The sequence below is a fragment of the Canis aureus genome, chromosome 30, assembly GCF_053574225.1.
Source record: "Canis aureus isolate CA01 chromosome 30, VMU_Caureus_v.1.0, whole genome shotgun sequence".
NCBI classification, from domain to species: Eukaryota; Metazoa; Chordata; class Mammalia; order Carnivora; family Canidae; genus Canis; species Canis aureus.
In genome coordinates, this window is record NC_135640.1 from 30,019,321 (window position 1) to 30,039,750 (window position 20,430).

The 20,430-nt window shown below is 37.5% G+C and overlaps 1 protein-coding gene across 1 annotated transcript; it reads right to left on the bottom strand.

Moving 5' to 3' along the window:
- Positions 1-10,635: 10,635 nt before the first annotated feature.
- LOC144301632 (keratin-associated protein 13-2-like) lies at positions 10,636-11,070 on the bottom strand. The gene has a single exon (XM_077878701.1). It carries the CDS (start codon positions 11,068-11,070, stop codon positions 10,636-10,638), a length of 435 nt encoding a protein of 144 aa, XP_077734827.1.
- Between the last annotated feature and the right edge of the window lie 9,360 nt (positions 11,071-20,430).

Consider the following 20,430-nt stretch of genomic DNA (forward strand, 5'->3'; position numbering starts at 1 on the left):
TATCCAAGGAACTCCTTTAGTTGCTTTGGATATCTTATCATCCCTTCCTGATCATAAACTTGTGATATAAATACTATCATTATCTCTTTTTTACATTAAAGGAATTTGAATTTTTGAGAGATCCTACAATAGATACAAGACAAATAGCCAATAAGTGTTAGACTAGTGGATTCAAACATGCATGTTGTTCCCTCAGGAGTCACATGCTTAGACTGTTTAATGTTGGCTGGAGCAGGGCACAATTGGGATGTCAGTTGATTAACAGATAAGAGAGCCCTGACTCCTCTGTACCAAATCTGTACCTACCCCTGGAAGGAGCTATCCTAGTTCTAATTGCATTTGGGGAAGAGGGAGTTTCTGGTAATAATCAATTCATGACTTACAAACATGTCTCACCACTCAGGGATCAAATGCCTATAAACAGGCAGGCGCGCTCAAGACAGTATCAGCTGGTTTATATGGTTTCAGCAGCTTCAAGGCGATGATGTGCCTTCATTCTCTACTCATTTGTGAAACTTCAAAGTTCAACAGGCAAAGATAATAACTTATGTAGCTCATTCATTTTGAATTTCAAGACTATTAGTAATTTTTTGTTTGGCATTCCCCACAGAATCACTAATAGAGTAATGACTGCAAATATTATCCCCAAGAATAGGATCTGGTGGGCTAATGGGTGCCAGGTGGTTCTTTATTTCAATAGTCATGTTTTTCTAACTTTTCAGTGTCTCTCATCACATACTGCATTGATGTATAGGGATTTATCCAAAGTGGTATCTCAGCAATAAGGACTCTTTTAAAGGTTTGCACGTTTTTGCCTGAAATTTTTACTCATTTTTACTCTGACCTAACACAGCAAAGAGTGAAGATTTAAGCAAGGAAATATATTAAATTAGTCACAAGTAAACTCTGGGACACAAAATTGATATTTCTCCATGTTGGAAAAAGCAACCATTCTTTTGTTTCTGCTTGAAATAGTGATGTCTTTTTCATACATTTTGGAATCTCAGTAATGCAGACCAAAGTCTATTCTATGCTCCTCCCACTTGCTAAAAGACAATTAATATGTAATCTGATTCACAAATTAATCAGATGCCATGCATCTGATAATCACATCATATAGCAAAGGGAATGTGCTCAGAACAAGGTATCTGAAGCACAGTACCTTCAATAAATTAAAAATTTAACCTCCTACTCTATATTATTATGTAATTCTCATCTATACATTCTTCATCTTAGTCCTGTGAATTAACTAATATTATTTCCACTTTTCATATAAAAAAGAGTGTGGTGGTATGTGAAGTCATGTGTTAAACATTTTTTTAACAAAAACTTTATAAAGCCAAAAAAGTAAGACTGGGCCTGTCTCCAGATATTTCATTACCCACCCTTACCTTCTATATTTGTTAAGCCACAATATGAAGCTACAAATGCGAAAGACCTATGCATGATGCAGTTGAGATAAAATCTTATTATTAAGCTTTTTGGCACCTAAAACCCCAGAAGATAGAATTAAAGTGGAGGTGATAGGAGACAATCCCAGGCAAAGTGCTAAACCCTGTACAAAAGGTGTGGAGTAGGAAAGTAAAAAGTAAGTCATTTAAAAATTCCCAACCATATTCATTTCCCGTCAAGAATGTGAAAATGAAAAAACGAATAGGATTCCATCTCCTGACTTCAGTAAATGCAGGCTTACTGTACAAAGCATTCTGCTCCATGTGTTGACAATCGATTAGGAGACCATTTCTACATCATTCTCCCAGAATGAAGTTTGCCGCTCCTGAGGATGTGCTAAATGTGGTTTGACTGTTTGTTTTTCCTGCTTTACCTAGCATGATAATAGACCATGAGAAATCACCCTAAAATTGTTGAAGCTAAAGCATTTTTCAAATTTGGTTTATAAGTTAGAGAATATGAGCAATCAATGACACCTCTTCACCTTGCAGTATCCATAGGACACAGAAAGTGAAGTCCTCTGGAATCAATTTTATAGTCAAACATTAACCTCTGTGGTTGTTTGCCCGGGAGGAAGAGTAAGCTGTTAAAAACATAGAATCAGCCACTATTCAGTCTTTTTATGATTATGAGTGTGATAACAGCTTCCCTTTCAATTACATGACTGGGATTATTTTGTTGGTAAAGTACCAAAGAGAGTGTATATCAAAAACAAATTTAGATTTTATCCATTTGCAAAAATTCCCTGAAATAAGGACAATACCTCATTGTCTGGAGTATAAATTTTGACTAAAGCTGATTTTGACTAAAAATTATAATATTATCTGGCCTAAAGAATTCAGGAAAGCTTATGGAGTGTCACTATCAATTCCACCATGGAGAGCGGGGAGGGGGGACTGTAATCTTTCCTTTGGAAATTCATAATATACTTAAGCATATTTTAAAACTGAAAGGGGAAGAAAGCAAATCTGATTGAGTAGTCCAATATTCATCGCATAAATGTAAAATTGTATCTAATCTATTATGTGTCCCTTAAAATCAGTGTTCCAAGAGATATGCATTGGGAAATGGGGCTTCAGTCATTTGGAGTAGAGGAATTTTACTGACTCCGTCAAGAAATAAAATGAGGATTGTTGGGAAACCTTACAAATTCTGAAATAGACACCTGGTAAACATAGAAAAAAAGAAGAAACATAGAGGAAAAGAAAAATCTCTAATCCTTTGACTTCATTTACAACCCATATTATCTACTCTTAATGGATTAAGAACTTCCATATGTCAATGATGACTGCATCTTGTCTCTTTTAGCCACAGACATTAACGTGTCCCTGTGAATCTTCCAGAAATACCTGGTATAAACCTTGTATCACATCTTACCAATGGATAGTCTAATTATAGTGTCAACATATGGTTAATTTTCATTTAGCTGTGTTTTTTTTTTTTTGCAAATAATTATAGACTTGTAGTAAGTCACAAAAATTACACATAGAATCCCTTGAAAGTTAGTTTCCTCTGATGTGACAACTTTTTTAAAAGATTTTATTTATTTATTATTTATTTGAGAAACAGAGAGAGAGCACACAGAGATAGAGAGGGAGAAGCAGGTTCCCCACTGAGCAGGGAATCCAATGTGGCATTTAACCCCAGAGCCCTGGGGTCATGATCTGAGCCAAAGGCAGATGCTTAATCTACTGAGCTACCCAGGTGCCTCTTTCTTTCTTTTTTTTTCTTTTTTTTAAATAATAAATTTATTGTTTATTGGTGTTCAATTTGCCAACATACAGAATAACACCCAGTGCTCACCTCGTCAAGTGCCTCCCTCAGTGCCCGCCACCCAGTCATCCCCACCCCCCGCCCTTTTCCCCTTCCACCACCCCTAGTTCGTTTCCCAGAGTTAAGAGTCTTCCATGTTCTGTCTCCCTTTCTGATATTTCCTACCCATTTCTTCTCCCTTCCCCTCTATTCCCTTTCACTATTATTTATATTCCCCAAATGAATGAGACCATATAATGTTTGTCCTTCTCCGATTGACTTATTTCACTCAGCATAATACCCTCCAGTCCCATCCACCTCGACGCAAATGGTGGGTATTTGTCATTTCTAACGGCTGAGGAATATTCCATTGTATACAGAAACCACAGCTTCTTTATCCATTCATCTTTTGATGGACACCGAGGCTCCTTCCACAGTTTGGCTATTGTGGCCATTGCTGCTAGAAACATCGGGGTGCAGGTGTCCCGGCGTTTCATTGCATCTGTATCTTTCAATAGTGGTGTCTTAATTAACTGTACTACCATGTCAAAACCAGGAAATTGACATTAGCTCAAAACTGTCATTTTTGTCAGTTTAAAGATGCACACATTGTGTGTATGTACATTTGTATGTGATTTTATCCCATGTATAGACTCATGTAACCATTGTTGCAATCAAGATGGAGAACTATTTCATCAACGGCTATTTCATGTTAGAAAAATTTAGGGACCCCTGGGTGGCTCAGCAGTTGGGCGCCGGCCTTCAGTTCAGGTCGTGATCCCAGGATCCAGAATCAAGTCCCTCATCAGTTTTCCTTGCGAAGAGCCTGCTTCTCCCTCTGTCCATGTCTCTGCTTCTCTCTCATTCTGTGTCTCTCATTAATAAATAAATAAATCTTTAAAAAAAAAAAAATTAAAAGAGTTGTGAACCTGAAATATGGACTCTCTGTTGTGGCTATTAAAGTTTACAAAATGTTGTTTAATTTAATTTAATCTGAGGTTTTAAAGGAGTAAAGCTTGTTTTTCCCAAGCAATGATATCAAACAGTGATAACAACTGAGGTGAAGTGAGTGGTGGGGCAGGGCAGGAAGAAAGGTCAAGTCAAAATATCCTACCCCTAGGCTACCTCAGTGGCTAAGTGGGTTAAGCATCAGCTTAAGTCCTGATCACAGGATTCATGATACCAGAGTCCTCGGGTGGGACACTATATCCTGTTGGGCTCCCTGTTCAGCAAGGAGTCTACTTCTCCCTCTGCCCCTTTCCCCACTTGTGCTCTCTAATAAATAAATAAGTAAATAAATAAATAAATAAATAAATAAATAAATAAATAAATAAATAAATAAAATTTTTACTTAAAAGGTAAATTATTACATAGGGATGTGATTTTTTTTCCTCAAGTCACAAGTAGGCACAAAGCATAAGTTGAAAGAATGGATCCTTCCACATATTCGTGTATATAACTTCCTCTTCTTATTTTCTATATTAAAGAAAAATGTTGTTAACATTATTGTATGTTTTAGTATGTCTTACAATTAACAATTCTGATTTCACATACTGTTGTCAGAAGTCTTGAAAGACTTTGAATTAGGGGACCTGAGAATGAGTTCCTATGTGGCCTGCGTGGCTCACCTTTCAGAGTATCTACACTTTTTATCGCTTTCGATGTGTTTTGTAGTAGAAAATTGATAATAATGCAAATTATTCTTGTCCATAGAAATGAAAATGATTTCTGTCCAGTGCCATGAATCTCCACTCTATAGAGTGGCCACTCTACACTGATCTTTGTAAATTCATTTCAGCATTTCTAACAGCTTACATCAGCATGTCCCTTGAATTCTCCTTCAAGCCACTTGCAACTTTGCAATGGTTCCCTCATTTATTAATGGGTTCAGGAAGATATTTCATTCATTTTTGGTTTTTATTTACATGTGAATCATGATGTTACTGTTTGAAGTTATTTCTTAATGCTATTGTTTAATATTGCATCCCACTTTACACATTAGCTTTCTGTTCCTCTTTTTTGTGGGCCACATAAAAGAATCTAAACTGTAGTGGGAACATTAACAGCCCACCCCCACAGAATATTATTATCATATAATATGAATAGGTCTGTAATGCTGAAAGAAACTAGAGATCACAAATTATCAAGGACCATCTCATTTTACATATATGCAAGGTAATACCCGGAGAAGTGATGATGGATACAAGATCAAGGTCTGGTTAATCATAGAACCAGCAGTAGAAGCTAAGTTCCAACATATTTTTTATTTGCTTTATTTCTCTGTCCATAAAAGCAAAAGAAACTTAGAAGATTTCAAAAGCTTAGTCTACCTACATAAAGCAACATTCTCCTAAGTTGGAAATTTAGTGTTTTTTTTAACAAAAAATCAATATGTCTTTAAAACCTAGAGCACCCAAAAGATATACCAGACCACACACACTAATGAAAAATAATAGAGTGCACAATGTTGGTTCCAGTAAGTTAAATATCCACAATCTAATTTTTCTTCATTATTTTCTACTTGCTTATAAGGATCCACTTCATTGCAAGGGATAAGTGTTCAAATGTAACATTGCTAAAATTTAATAATTTCTTAATGGATGAATCAAAGGGAAAGAGTGATGGGGAAAAAAAAGGAGTGATGGGAAAAACTTATTTTTCTCTAGGTAGATGGTTGCTTGTCCAATTACAAGGGGCACCTTAGAACAGGTACATTTTATCCAGGAAAAGTCCACAGTCCAATAAGGAAATATTCATTATTTGACAATTGTGACTGTGTAGAGAGGTTTCAACATCACCAGAAGTTGGTGTAGTCTATGCATGAGACATATGACCATGCAGCAGTTTGAGAAGTAATTTATATCTACAGACTGGTTGGCAAAATATATAAACAATTTCAAAAGCAGGTAGATTGGGTGGTAAAGGCAAGGTCTGTAACTGAGAAGTGGCAACTATTATGTCCCCAGACCCAAGACTCCATGTCACAAATGTGGTGGAGCCTGCAGAAAGCAATGGTGCTTGGCTGGCGTGCATGTGACAGTCAACGTACATGGTAATTAGAGGGTAGAGGTAAATGCACTCCAGGACGGGGGCTGGGGTGAATGAGGAAAGGCCTGGGGTACATAATTTAAGAAGGCAGTTCCTTGCCTTGGGACGCCTGGGTGGCCCAGCAGTTGAGCATCTGTCTTTGGCCCAAAGCGTGATCCCGGGGTTTGGGATGGAGTCCAGCATCAGGCTCCCTGCGAGGAGCCTGCTTCTCCCTCTGCTTGTGTCTCTGCCTCTCTCTGTGTCTCTCATAAATAAATAAAGTCTTAAAAAAAAAAAAAAAAAGGGAGGCAGTCCCTTGCACAACTCTGATGGTGAATGTCTCCTTAAAAATGAGTTGTTGCAGTAAAGCAAATCAATGGGATGAGAACAAACATAGCAGAACACTAGGAAATCAGAAAACCCCTAAGGAGGCAATAAGGGGAGCTCCTGGGGCAGTGGTAGGTAAGATATGATGAGATGTATGATTTCCTGTTGAATAGCTGCGTAAAGTATTTAAGTATTTTGAACTTAAGAAACACCTCATGTTTCCTTAATTCAGAGTACAGTGCCTCTCAAGTTATAGTCTGCATCCCTGAACTCTACCCTGTGTGTGTTAGCATTTTATTAGATTGTTAATTGCAACTGAATGAGTCCCTAGTCACATAAATAAGCACACTAATTTTGCTTCCCAAGAATAACATGAGCCCAAAGATCTAGTCCTGCATATCAAATGTGAAGGTTGTTTTTTTGTTTGTTTTGCTTTTTTTTTTTTTTTTTAATTTTATTTATTTATGATAGTCACATAGAGAGAGAGAGAGAGAGAGAGGCAGAGACATAGGCAGAGGGAGAAGCAGGCTCCATGCACCGGGAGCCTGACGTGGGATTCGATCCGGGGTTTCCAGGATCGCGCCCTGGGCCAAAGGTAGGCGCCAAACCACTGCGCCACACAGGGATCCCTGTTTGTTTTGCTTTGTTTTGTTTTTTATCAATGATATCTCGTCATTCCAGACATGAGGCTCAGGCTTTCTCAAACATCAGTGCTGCTACTGTCTATTTCTAGACCTGTAGGATTGCAACTAGCTCATTTTTAATTATTATGTAATCTCTTATCTATTTGCTGCCCAGATTTCGGAGTTTAATAAAAAGAGCTTGCTGTTTTCCTCCTTGAACCTCACACAATATTCTTCCAAGTGATGTGTCATGCTTATGCAGTTACCTCTTCCTGAAGCTCCCTTGGTATCCCTCTTACACCCACCCTTCACACAAGATAATGGGAGGAAGTTTGTCTCCTCTAATACATGTCAACTAGCTCTTTAAAAGCAAAAGTCTTTGTCTTTTCTAAGTTCCCAGCATTTTTCACAAAAGAATTATAATGCAAAGTTGAAGTGCAAAGTATATTTAGTGAGCTAAATTCAGAGCAAGGAGCTGACATCATATAATGTAGTAAGGGCATAAGAAGTAGAGTAATTATGAATGACCACACTGAGCTTGAGAAGTAAGCTCCCCCTCTCCATTCTTAGTTTCTTATTAGCCAACAACAGAACCCAGCCTTCCATCACACCCTGTCACCATCACCCAACAGACATTGACTAGTGCTACCTGGTGCCCAGACTCAATAGGACACCAGAGGGTGGATGTGGAAAAAAGCAGAGTGCACATAAGAGGTGAAAAGTCATGGAGGAAGGGAGGGGGAGAGAGAGACAGAGAGATGGATGGAGATGGGGGAGAGATGGAGATAGGGGGGAGAGAGAGAGAGAGAGAGAGATGAAATAGAAAGAGATGGAGATGGAGGAGAGAGAGAGAGAAAGATGGAGAGGTTGAGGGACAGAGAGATATGGAAAGGGATATGAAGATATAAGAAAGAGAGGCAGAGGCAGAGCTGGAAATATGGGGACAAACAGAGAGAAAAGAAAAGCAGAAAAAGAAAAGTGGAAAATAGAAACTAGCAGTAATGAGATATTGGGAAAAATCACTATTCCGAGAATGAAGGATACCAACGGTATTCATTTTGTCTGCTCCCTGAAATCTGAATCTTCATGTTATACTTGGAAAAGCGTACATATTAAAAGTATGCCACTGTATGCATTTCCTCTCCCCTCCTTTGCCTCTCTGTTTCAGTTTTTGGCCTCTCACCTCAAAGATTGCATGATATTGGGGGTAAATCTCCAAGTCATTCCAGAACTAGACCCTTCTATGTCACTGGATACCCTTTCCTTCCATTTTGGGATTGTTCTCAGTTTTAAACATTATCTGTACTCATCAGTCCTTGTTGGGCCCTGTGACTTCCTTACTTGAAGATAGAAGCTATTAGTTGTATTAGGTTTGCTGACTGTGACCACAGGACTTCCCACTGGCCGTGCTACTGTGACCCTTTTGAGTTTGCTTTCCCGAATGTTTTCCTTAGTCTACATTTTACTCATTCCACATTTTTCCAGAATGCATCCACCCTCACTGCTAATGGTAATGGTTCAGACTCACAGAATCTTTTTGTCTTACTAAAAAATTTTTAAGTGTTTATTTATACCAAAGTCAATGATGACACATTTTTATTAATTATAACTCTTTGGCTATGAGTGACAGAAATCTTTTTTAAATTATTTTTATTCATTTAGACCAAAAGAAGACTTTATTGGCCTGTATAATTAAGGTAGATGAAGGGCTACTCAAGCTGGCTTAAGAAATGATGGAAACCAGAGGCTCCTGTGTAACCAAGAACTCCTATGTCCCTCCTATTTCTCTATTTTCTTTTTTTGAAAAAAATTTATTTATTTATTTACTTGAGAGAGGGAACACAAGTGGGGAGGGGCAGAGGGAAAAGCAGACTCCCTGCTGAGCAAGGAGGCTGATGCGGGACATTATTCCAGCACCCCAAGATCATGACCCGAGCCAAAGGTAAACACTTCACCGACTGAGCCACCCAGGAGCATCTCCTTTACTCTATTTTCTGTCTTCCCGGCAGGTTCCTGTGCACAAAAGACCTGGTTTCCATGCATCCATGCTTAGCCCATTATTGTCTTGCATATAAGAGAAAAGGAGCCTCTTCTTTCAGCTTCGGTTAGAAAAAGCTTGAGAAAAAGGTATCAGGAAAGACAAATCAATAAACACACATTACACGTGGTTGAAGCAAGTAGTAAAATTTTGTTGGTGATTTCTCCCACTCATGATTAGTTATCACCAAATATGTTACGAAAAAGTTATAACTGAATTCTAGTACTACGTTTAGCCTCTCAGACAAAAACTTGCTCAAATTAAAAATAAACACAAAGGGTGCCTGCCTCAGATTTGTATTCTACAAGGATGTGTCTACTTTTCACTACTACTGCTGAGCAGTTGATCCCAAGGATACCTGCATAGGTTATAAGATTCAGAACATCAAAAGTTGTCTAATCCTATCTCCTGTTCAATGCAGAAGTCACTAAAACAGACAAACAAACATGAGATTATTCATCTACTTGTTGAGAAACTGAATAGCTTCAAAGTACCGAGGTCATAATTTTGTCAATTTATAATTCACAAATTTATATTTCTTTATAATAAGCCCAATATTTCTCCTTAAAACTCCTTCCATTCCTCATAGTTTTAAACTTTAAGACTCCATCTGTCTGTCTCTTGCACATAAACACACAAATACACACACACTGAAAAACCCATTTTTTATATATATTTAAGATAATCATAATGTCCTCCAACCCCAAACACTTCATATTTTCTCTTTTTTATGTCAATATATTAGATTCATTCAAATATTTTATATAGTTTCTAAATGCCTTTTCACCTGGTTAACATCTCTGGACAAATTCTAATTCAATACTGTTTTGAAAATGTGACCTCAAAACCAAATAAGCATAAGGTGTCCTCACTGAAAACATGATGAGAATGTTGACTTTATATGGGCATACTCTCAATAATAAAAATCCTACCAGCTTTGGAAGACATGCACACTTATTAACTCTTAGTACACTGCCCAGAGAATTTCACCATGGATCAGGCTGATGCCATTTCCTAGGGAAATCCAAACCCATTTCCTAGGGAAAGTATCCTGAGGGCCTGGGGCCCCAAAAGATAGATTACAAATCAGACTTTGAAAATCAATAAAGAACAATGCAAAATATCAGATTCAATAGTGAATGAATTTATTAGGTCAAACAAAACTGGACCTCCATACATTTTGTAAGAAAAATCTATGTAATTCTGAGCCAATTGTTTAAAATTGTAGGCACACACTTAATATTGTGGTCATTCTTTAATTTCACTGTCTGAAGGAAGTAATCTATCAGCTGGTATTTGATGCCAGACAAAGGGTGAAGAGCTGGTGATAAGAGGCTTTAGCTAACATGCCTGAGAAACTCTATGGTAGCAGCTCTAAGTAGAGGCTGAAAAATTTTACTCAAAGGGTCTGGAAACTCAAGTTGATTTACAGAAAGCTGATATATAGGTTGGCCTGTAACAAGACTGGAAACTTCTAGAAGCCAAGGAGGTCGGGTAGCAGCTTCTGGATCCATAGCCCAGGGAACGGCAGCTGCTAGACCCCAAACCCAGAGACCCAGAGCAAGTCGTCTGGCAGGGACTGCAGAGCGTGGAGGTCCTTGGGCGGTAGCAGGACGTCGGGCAAGGTCTGGACACCACACAGGATGTCTGGCAGCTGGTGGGCTTACAGCAGGTCTCCTGACAGCCACTGTGAAGGGAGGAGCCCACCTGGCAGGTGCTGGGAGAGCAGACGTCAGTGCGGTAGACCAGGTTGCTGGGGTGGGATGAGCCACAGGAGGAGCTGGGGTAGCGCAGGTATCCCCCAAAGGAGCGGGAGGAGGAGAAGTTTCCAGAGCAGCAGCTGTAGGACATGTTGGAAGGAGATGTGAGTTCAGCTGAGGAGCAGTGAGGAGATGCTCTGAGTTTCAATGCCATGGTCTGGACTCCAAGCTATATATACTCTTAGACGTGAATGTGTCACCGTCCAGATGCTCCCTCCTCCTCACTTGTCACCCTATGTCAGAATGCCTCTCTCGGTTATTGCTTAACTCTAATTTATCACATCTTCACATAGTTAATTGTGTTTTAATCACTCTGATACACTTTGGGAGAAGCTACTCAGTCTTTCCCCAGGAATTCTCTGTGATTTGACCTTTGAAGTCCCATGTCATCACACTTCCGAATATCCTCCCCCTTTTAATCCACGTGGACTGTGAGTCTTTATCCCACCAAATGGACTTGCATAAACTTATCCTTTATTTCCTTAAGGCTAGCAGAAGCATCAGTGGTTACTATTCAACATACTTTGTCCTTTTCTTCACAAGCATATCACAATGGATTTCTCCAAATACTAACTATACTTAGCAGTATAGCAGTGAACCTTTTATTCTTTTCTCTTTGAATTAATCCATGTAATTACTGATATCCGTTAATTTATCTTAATTAAATTGTGGATTCTTTGGCAAAGCACTCAGCCTGCCTTTTCTGTGATACACTTGACTTTCTCATATCTTGAATTAAGGGGTATGGATATCATCCCTGCTGACCATGCCATTGGACTTCCTTAAAGGGAATGGGAGCCTAAAAGGCTTCCTTAGAGGATGCTCTTCTTCTCCTTCTCCTTCTCCTTCTCCTTCTCCTCCTCCTCCTCCTCCTCCTCCTCCTCCTTTTCCTTCTCCTTCTCCCTCTCCCCCTCCCCCTCCTTCCTCTTCCTCTTCCCCTTCCCCTTCTTCTTTCTTCTTTCTTCTTTCTTCTTCTTCCTCTTCCTCTTCTTCTTCTTCTTCTTCTTCTTCTTCTTCTTCTTCTTTCTTCTTTCTTCTTCTTTCTTCTGCTTCTTCTTCTTCTTCTTAAGATTTATTTATTTATTCATGAGAGACATAGAGAGAGGCAGAGACACAGGCAGAAGGAGAAGGAGGCTCCCTGCGGGGAGCCCGATGTGGGACTCAATCCCAAGCTCCTGGAATCATAACCTGAGCTGGAAGTAGATGCTCAACTGCTGAGCCACTCAGGTGTCCCGAGAGGATGGTCTTCTAAGAAACAATAAACACAATCCTTTGAGTGAGACTTTAAAAGGAAGTGTTTGCTGGAACTGAATTTCTGTGTGTATTTTCTGAGAAGCCTATCTTGTAGCAGGCATTATTCTCTGCTTATGCCCTAAACCAACTCAGTTTTTATTGTTGTTGTTATTTGGTTTTATTTCTGAGTGAAGGGACATATTCTCAGTTGCAGTTATTAATTTATATCTGAAATTATACTTCAGGAAAAAACGTCTAACATTTTCTGAAGCAGCTAACTTGAAGCATTAGAGCTACATGGGTCTTTGATATCTGTGGTCAAACCATACATTGAAAAATTATGCCAAAGAAAGTTCAGTAAATTCCTGCTAACTGCTAAGAAAGATAGAAGCTCAAACCATGGTCTCCTTATGCAGCATCAAGATCTGAATACTCTGCAAATATAAAAGCAAATTTAAATTTAACTTGTCTCAGAAAAGAATCTATTAAGTTTATTTATACTAAGATATAAAAGCCTAATAAAGCCTTATTTACCTCTCTTAAGAATATTTGCATTAAATAGTGTTCAACAGAATTCCATGCATCACTGATCTTTATGCATTTAAAATATATTATACATTTTAGCACAGAAAGAGAAAAGAATCTGGATAATCCATACTTAGGTTAATGAAAAACAAAAACAAAAACAAAAAAAACAAAAAAAAAAAAAAAGGAAGAAGAAAAAGGGCTTCTTCTTATCTAGTTTGTGCCCATTCATCTTCTTTAGAATCTGACATTTTATTTGGTTTAACTAAGGGGAATGGCATTTACAATTGTCATTGAAAAGAAAGCTCCTTAACTACCTGAAAATTAACTTGCTGAATTCCAAAGCACGCTGCTTCGGAGCACTTAGTTACTTTGTTTTATGATTATCTCTCCCATGCAGAATCCAAAGTGTGGCATGCATCACATGAAGTGCCCTTGTGCAATACTTAAACCATCACTCTGATTCACAGAAGTAAAATAAGTTATGCTTTATGAATGGACACCTATTAAATTTACTGAAGAAATATGTGCCATCCCCAACACATGGGATTCCTTAAAATGCCAGCCTTTAAACTCCTTTAGAATGCACAATATTTCTCTCTCCCTATTAATAATTGATTCTACTAAAACTAAATAAATAAATAAAAAAGATCTTGCTTTTTCAGGCCAGCTCCCCATGCCTGGGAATTAACATTAAAATAACTCGAGAATAAGTCAATTCCAATTAACATCGCCCCACACCCATTCCTAATTAGGTTAACACTTTTCATTAGTCATTCGTGCACTTTGTACAGATACTAGTGAATAACTCAGAAATGCTAATAAATGTGTTCCTCTGAAAGGAAGAAAAAGCAAAACAAAACTAGAGTGGTTTTAATAGTTCAGAAGTGGATCCTGAAACTAATAAAATGCTCTGTGTACTCTACAAACACAGGCAAAGTTTTCAAGAAAACAAAAATCACTATCTGGATATGTCAAAAGAAAAATGCTATATTGCAATTTTTTTTTCTTTTTTGGAAATGGAAAAATACCAATAGTACATAGAACAAACAAGCATTAGAGTGCTCAGAAGCCACAAGGAACTTTATGACCTGAATTACCTGAATCATGATTATTTTTCCAGGTCATCACTTTAATAGAGTTCACTCTTTACGCTGACAGTCCCCTTTTGCAATGTTTTCAGAAATTTTTGAATACCTTTCAAATCAGGTGAATATTAGTAGAAATAAAATAAATCATATATTCCAGCCTATACATTTATCTTTCCCTTTCACTTCTTTCTTATATTCTCAAAACTGCCTCCTCAAGACCTACAAGGGCCTTTTATTGCCCTGTCTGCAAAGGTTCTTCTTCCTAACAGCTATTGGTCACTTGGATTTTACTTTCCAAATTCTCTCACCGAGGGAGTGATTTGTCTGTTAAAGGTTATCGCTAAGTATAGGCTGAAAGACCCATCTGTGGGTAAAGGAGAAGAAAACCACTCAACCTCTCTGCTCTGGCTTCTGGCCCAAGTACCAAGCAAGATGGCCATGAGCCACTACTTTCCCAGAGGTCATCCTACCCCATGTCTCTTCCTGCTTCAAACTGACCAAACGTTTTAAGTCTGCAGAACTGCATCGTCCGTAACTTGTATTTTAAATGAAAAAGCCAGTGTAGCTGATTTCTGGACTCTGCTTCCAGACCTCGCTGATCTTCTGACATTTGCCTTTGCCTGATTCATTTTGAAAATGGAAAAAAGAATATGTAGAGTGATTAAGCAAACTCGAGTGGTTTTCTAGAATGCCTAAACTCCAATTGTTACCATTTTATCATACTTGTTTCATCTCTCTCTCTCTCAATTAAAGAAATACAACACTACAGATATGATCCCTGGGTGGGCCAACCTCAGTTTCCTGCTTTTTCCTATCTTTCCACTAATGCATTCAGTTTGAAGGAGTCTTCCAGGAAATTTTTTGCACACATATTTATAAGTGTATACACTTTATTACTTTGTTATTATTATTATTATTATTTAAGATTTCATTTATTTATTTAAGAGAGCGGTGGGGAGAGGTGCAAAAGGAAAAAGAGAATCCTTAGACTCCCTGCTGCATGCAGAACTTGTGAGGCTTGATTCCATGACCCTGAGATCATGACCCGAGTTGTGTAGTCAAGAGTCTGATGCTTAACTGACTGAGCCACTCAAGCACCCCTGTTTCTCTATTATTGTTTTACGTTGTAAGAATGCAGTCTTATTGCACATATATTTGTAAATGTCTTTTTATGAAAGAATACTTTTTTATTTCTAAAAAATTCCTTTAAAAATATATCTATGTTGATATTTATGTATTTGGGTATAGTTCTATTATCACTTCAGTGGTGCTTTTGAGTGCCAGGCACTGTTCTAAGCACTTTATTATAAATATTAGTTCATTGAATCTTCATAACAATCCTATTCAGTAAATATTGCTATTGTTCTTATTTTAGAGATGATAAAGTTGAGACAAACAAGTTGAGTTTCTTGCCCATGGCCACTCATGTAGTAAGTGGCAGAAATGGGATTTGAACCCGGAGATTGGAACCATTGTCAGAATTCATGCAAATAAGCACTTTATTATAATATAAAGATCTAGTTTCTTTCTTGTTATTACTGTATAGAGTTCTTCCATAATACCAATTTTTTTTTAAATTTTTATTTATTTATGATAGTCACAGAGAGAGAGAGAGAGAGAGGCAGAGACATAGGCAGAGGGAGAAGCAGGCTCCATGCACCGGGAGCCCGATGTGGGATTCGATTCCGGGTCTCCAGGAACTCGCCCTGGGCCAAAGGCAGGCACCAAACCGCTGTGCCACCCAGGGATCCCCCATAATACCAAATTTTATTGATCTATTTCCTTATTATTTTTGATTTCTTACTATCACAAATCATGTGACAAAGAACATACTTGTACTTAGGCCTACATCTAGGATTTCCATCAGGTAAACACTTAGAAGTAGACTTGTTAGGTATTTTTCAATTTCATTTTCAATTTTAGTATAGTAATTAGGAGCAGGGATCTTGGACTCAGAATCACTGGATTTGAATCCTGACTCCATCATTTGCTAGTTATATAACTCAGGCTCATTCAAGTTTATTCTTTTATTATTACCTTTTATCAATTATTCTATAGAGTCATTTCCCCTTTCAAATTAGCTTTTTTAGGAGTCTTTGTATATTCTTTATTTTATGTCCTCATCTTCCATATGTTATAAATATACTTCTCCACTCAGTTTGACTTTTTTTTAAAGCTCAGCTCTATTGAGGTACAATTTACACATAATGAAATTCACCTCTTTTAAGTATACAGTTCAATGAGTTTTGACAAATGTATAGTCATGTAACCACCAACACAGTGGAAATATAGGACATTTCCATTATCACCCAGAGGTTCCTCATGCTCCTTTGTGTCAATCTCTTCCCACCATATATCTGAATTTCTGCCTTACAGTCTTTTCTGAAATGCCCCGTAAATGGAATTGTCCATTACACAGTTTTTGTGGTTGGATTCCTTCACAGAGTACACTGCTTTTGAGATTCATTTATGTTATTGTACAGTTCAATAGCTCCTTCCTTCTTATTGCTAAGTGGCATTTCACTGTATGTATGTTCTTCACTCACACCATCCATGACATTTCGATGATTTCCAGTTTGGGGCTATTAGAGACCAAACTGCCATGAACATTTACATGCAAGCTTCTTCATAGACAAAAGTTTTGGGTTTTTTTTCTGGATAAAGACTTGGGATTGGGATTGCTAGTTTACATGGTAACTGCATATTTAGCCTTACAAAAACACTGCTATGCCATTTGCCACTGTGGCTGTACCATTTTGCATTCCCAACAGCAAACTATGAAAGTTCCAGTTGTTCCAAATCCTCAATAGCACCATGCATATTATTATTATTATCATTACCATTATCAGTTATTATTTTGCCTAGCTAGGAGGCATGTAGTGGTGTCACATGTGATTTTAGCTTTCATATCCCTAATGATAATAATCGTTACAGCTTTTGATGTGCGATTTGCCTTCCATGTTTCTCCTTCAATGGTATCTATTCAAAAAATTTATTTGAGTTGTTTCTCTTTGTGTAATTGAGTTGTAATATATACCAGATCCAAGGCTTCTATCAAACAGGTGTTTTTCAGATATTTTCTCCAAGGTTGTGGCTTGTGTCTTGTCATTTCATTTTATTGAAGTGTTTTGAAGACCAGATGGATTTTGTTTTGATTAGGTTCAGTTTACAAAAAAAAATAATTGGTATATGGTACAAAATTTGAGTCAAGGAATTTTTTTTTTTTTTTTGCGTATATCATATGGATGTCCAATTATCCCGATATCATTTGTTGAATAGACTGTCCTTTTCCCACTGGATCACCATGACACCTTTGAAAGGTCAATTAATCATATATGTATAGAACTATTTCTGGGGTCACTCCTCTGTTCCATTAATGCACATCTCTATCCAATATTATCATGCCTTAATTACTATAGCTTTGTAGTAAGCTTTGACATCTGATTGTAAATCCCCAAACTTTGTTCTTCATTTTCAAAAGTATTTGCCTATATGAGTTCCTCTTTATTTCCATATAAATTTTAGAATGAGTTTGCCAATTTCTACACAAAACCTGATGCTTTTTTTTCATCAGGATTATGTCAAACTTACATCCAATTTGGGGGAGAGTTGAAATCCTAATAGTCTTTGTTTCATGAGCATGATATATCTCTTCATTCATTTGAATACTCTTTAATATCTCTCATCAATGTGTTTTGGCTTTCATTATACAAACCCTGCAAACATGTTGTTGGATTTATAGCTAAGTACTTTGTGGGTTTGGTGCTATTTTGAGTAGTATTTTAAAATTTCAGTCCCTATTTGTTCACCATTTTTACATAGAATTACATTTTTTTTTATGACTTTGCATCCTGTGACTGAACTTCATTTATTAGTTCTAGCAGATTTTTGTGAATTATTTCAGGTCTTAGGTCATCTGCAAAAGATAATTTTCTTCCTGTAGATATGTATGACTCTTTTCTTTTGGTCTTATTTTATTAGGTAGAACATCCAATACAATGCTGAATGGAAGCGGTCAAAGCAGATACCCTTGCCTTTTTCCTGAGCATTCAGTTTTTCTTTAACTATGACACTAATAGTATGGTTTTCTAAATGCCAATTATTAGGCCTAGTAAATTCTCTTCTAAATCTTGTTTACTGGGAGCTTTCACAGTGAGTACATGCATGTTGAATTTTTCCAAATACTTTTTCATATTTATTGAGATTACTATATAGTTGAGTTATTAATCCTTTAATGTGATACATTGCACTAGGTGATTTTGAATATTAAATAAACTTTGTAGGGTGCCTGGGTGGCTCAGTTGATTAAGTGTCTGCTTTTGGGTCAGATTATGATCCTGGGGTCCTGGAATCGAGCCCCTCATCAGGCTCCCTGCTCAGTGGAGAGTCTGCTTCTGACTCTGCCCCTCTCTTTTGTTCATACTTTCTCTCTGGCTCCCTGTCTCTCTTAAATAAATAAATAAAATCTTAAAAAAAACAAATCAACTTTACATTCCTTGGAAAAACATCCTTGATTATGATGTATTATACTTTTAATACATTACTGGAGTAGATTTACTGACATATTTTCTAAGGTTTTTTAAATGCCTATTGTTTATTATGGGTATTGGTTTGTGATTTTCTTTTTTTTTTTTAATTTTTATTTATTTATGATAGTCACACAGAGAGAGAGAGAGGCAGAGGCACAGGCAGAGGGAGAAGCAGGCTCCATGAACCGGGAGCCTGACGCGGGATTCGATCCCAGGTCTCCAGGATCGCGCCCTGGGCCAAAGGCAGGCGCTAAACTGCTGCGCCACCCAGGGATCCCGGTTTGTGATTTTCTTATTACAGTGTCCATGTCTAGTTTTCCACCAGAGTAAGGTTGGCCTTATAGAATTAGTTGGAAAGTATTTATGCTTCTCTTTTCCCAAATATTTTATGTAGATTTTTTCAAATGCTTTGAATAATTTTCTAATGAAGCCAACTCAGCTTGGACTTTGCTTTCTTTATTGAAATGTTTTTAATTGTCAGTTTATTTCTTTTATAAGTATAGGGCTATCCAGGATGTCTCATTATTCCTGATTGAGCTGTTAGTGGGTATCTGTCAAGGAGTTTTCCCATTTCACCTATGGTGTTCAGGCAAGTGACCTCAGAATCCAGCTACAGTGGTCATATAAATATGCTTGGGTTATAAAAAAAAAAAAAAGCAGAAATAGTGGTGACCTGTCTCATGACCACATGGACAACGTAAAACTTTGCTAGGGCCACTCTGGCTGGAAAGCAAAGTGAGTTCAATGATACAAGTTTGAGTAACAATTGAATCCAGAAGATAAAAAACCAACAACCCCATATGTATTATCTCATTTGTTTTATTTTCATGCTAATCATTTCTACCATGATACTAATATACCTGCCCTCACTCAGATGTTCATTCAAATGAAATTTTATTGTTTCTCTTTATTAAAAGTATTTTAAGGAAATCAAACATCTTTTGAATCTTATTAAACTTGATAGCCTCAAAGCAGAATACATGCTCCAGTTGAACAGATGTCCTAGTTCTCTCCTTTCCATCATTTTGTGCAGACACTCATGGGCACTTTTCTACCCTACTTTGCTCTCAGTGCCTCTTTTAGCTGTGGGTTACTTAGGTGCAGAATGTGGTGATAGGTTTCACCTTGCAAGTAAAGATTATTACCTGGGTGTTGGCTGGATCGTTTACCTGGAGGAGATTCAGTCTTCAGTCTCCTGGTCAGTTGATAAACACAGCTGGTTTTTCTATGAGAATTAGAAAATATCCAACTCATTATCTGTTTCCAAAATTTAGTTCTCAAATCCCCATCTTGAAAGTTTTCAAAGATGTGCATAATCTACAAAACAAAAATTAGGGGACCTGGGATGCCTGGATGGCTCTATGTTTGAGTGTCAGTCTTTGGCTCAGGGCGTGATCCCAGGGGGCTGGGATGGAGTCCCACATAGAGCTTCCTGCAAGGAGCCAGCTACTCCCTCTGCCTATGTCTCTGCCTCTCTTTCTGGGTCTCTCATGAATAAATAAATGAAATCTTAAACAAAAATTAAGGGACCGGAAAGGGAGTCCAGTATTACATTCAATTTCTATGTTCCTTATTGTTTGAATTCAGCACTGTAGACAAAAGAGAAACACAGGCTAACTGGGAATTGAACAAAATACAGATAGAGTTTACAGACCCAGATATTATCAAACATACCAAGGGAATGCTAGTGTGTGAAACTACAGATTACAGTATCTGATTTTTATACTGATAAAGGTGAGTTTTAGTGTATGATGGTGGAAACAAACCCTGAATTACAGCAGTTTATTTTAGGTTGTTACATAGATCAGAGGCAGGACCAGATGGGTGCTGAAGGTCTTGACAATTGTGAAATTCAATGACTTTAAGGTAAAATTTACTTTCTGATAATTCAGTCTCCAAATCAGTTTCCATATGACCGCATTTTGTTGTTTAATAGTTGCCAAAGAACAACTATTAAACAACAAGGTACATTCCTCCCTAGTGAAGTATAAGCAAGATTCAAGAAATACATGATCAGTTTGGTTAGAGGATACTGATAGCAAACATGAAGAAAGTCATCTATTTCTTAGAGAG

Excerpts from the sequence above, each read along its gene's own strand:
- LOC144301632 (XM_077878701.1), bottom strand. The coding sequence starts at position 11,070 with ATGTCCTACAGCTGCTGCTCTGGAAACTTCTCCTCCTCCCGCTCCTTT.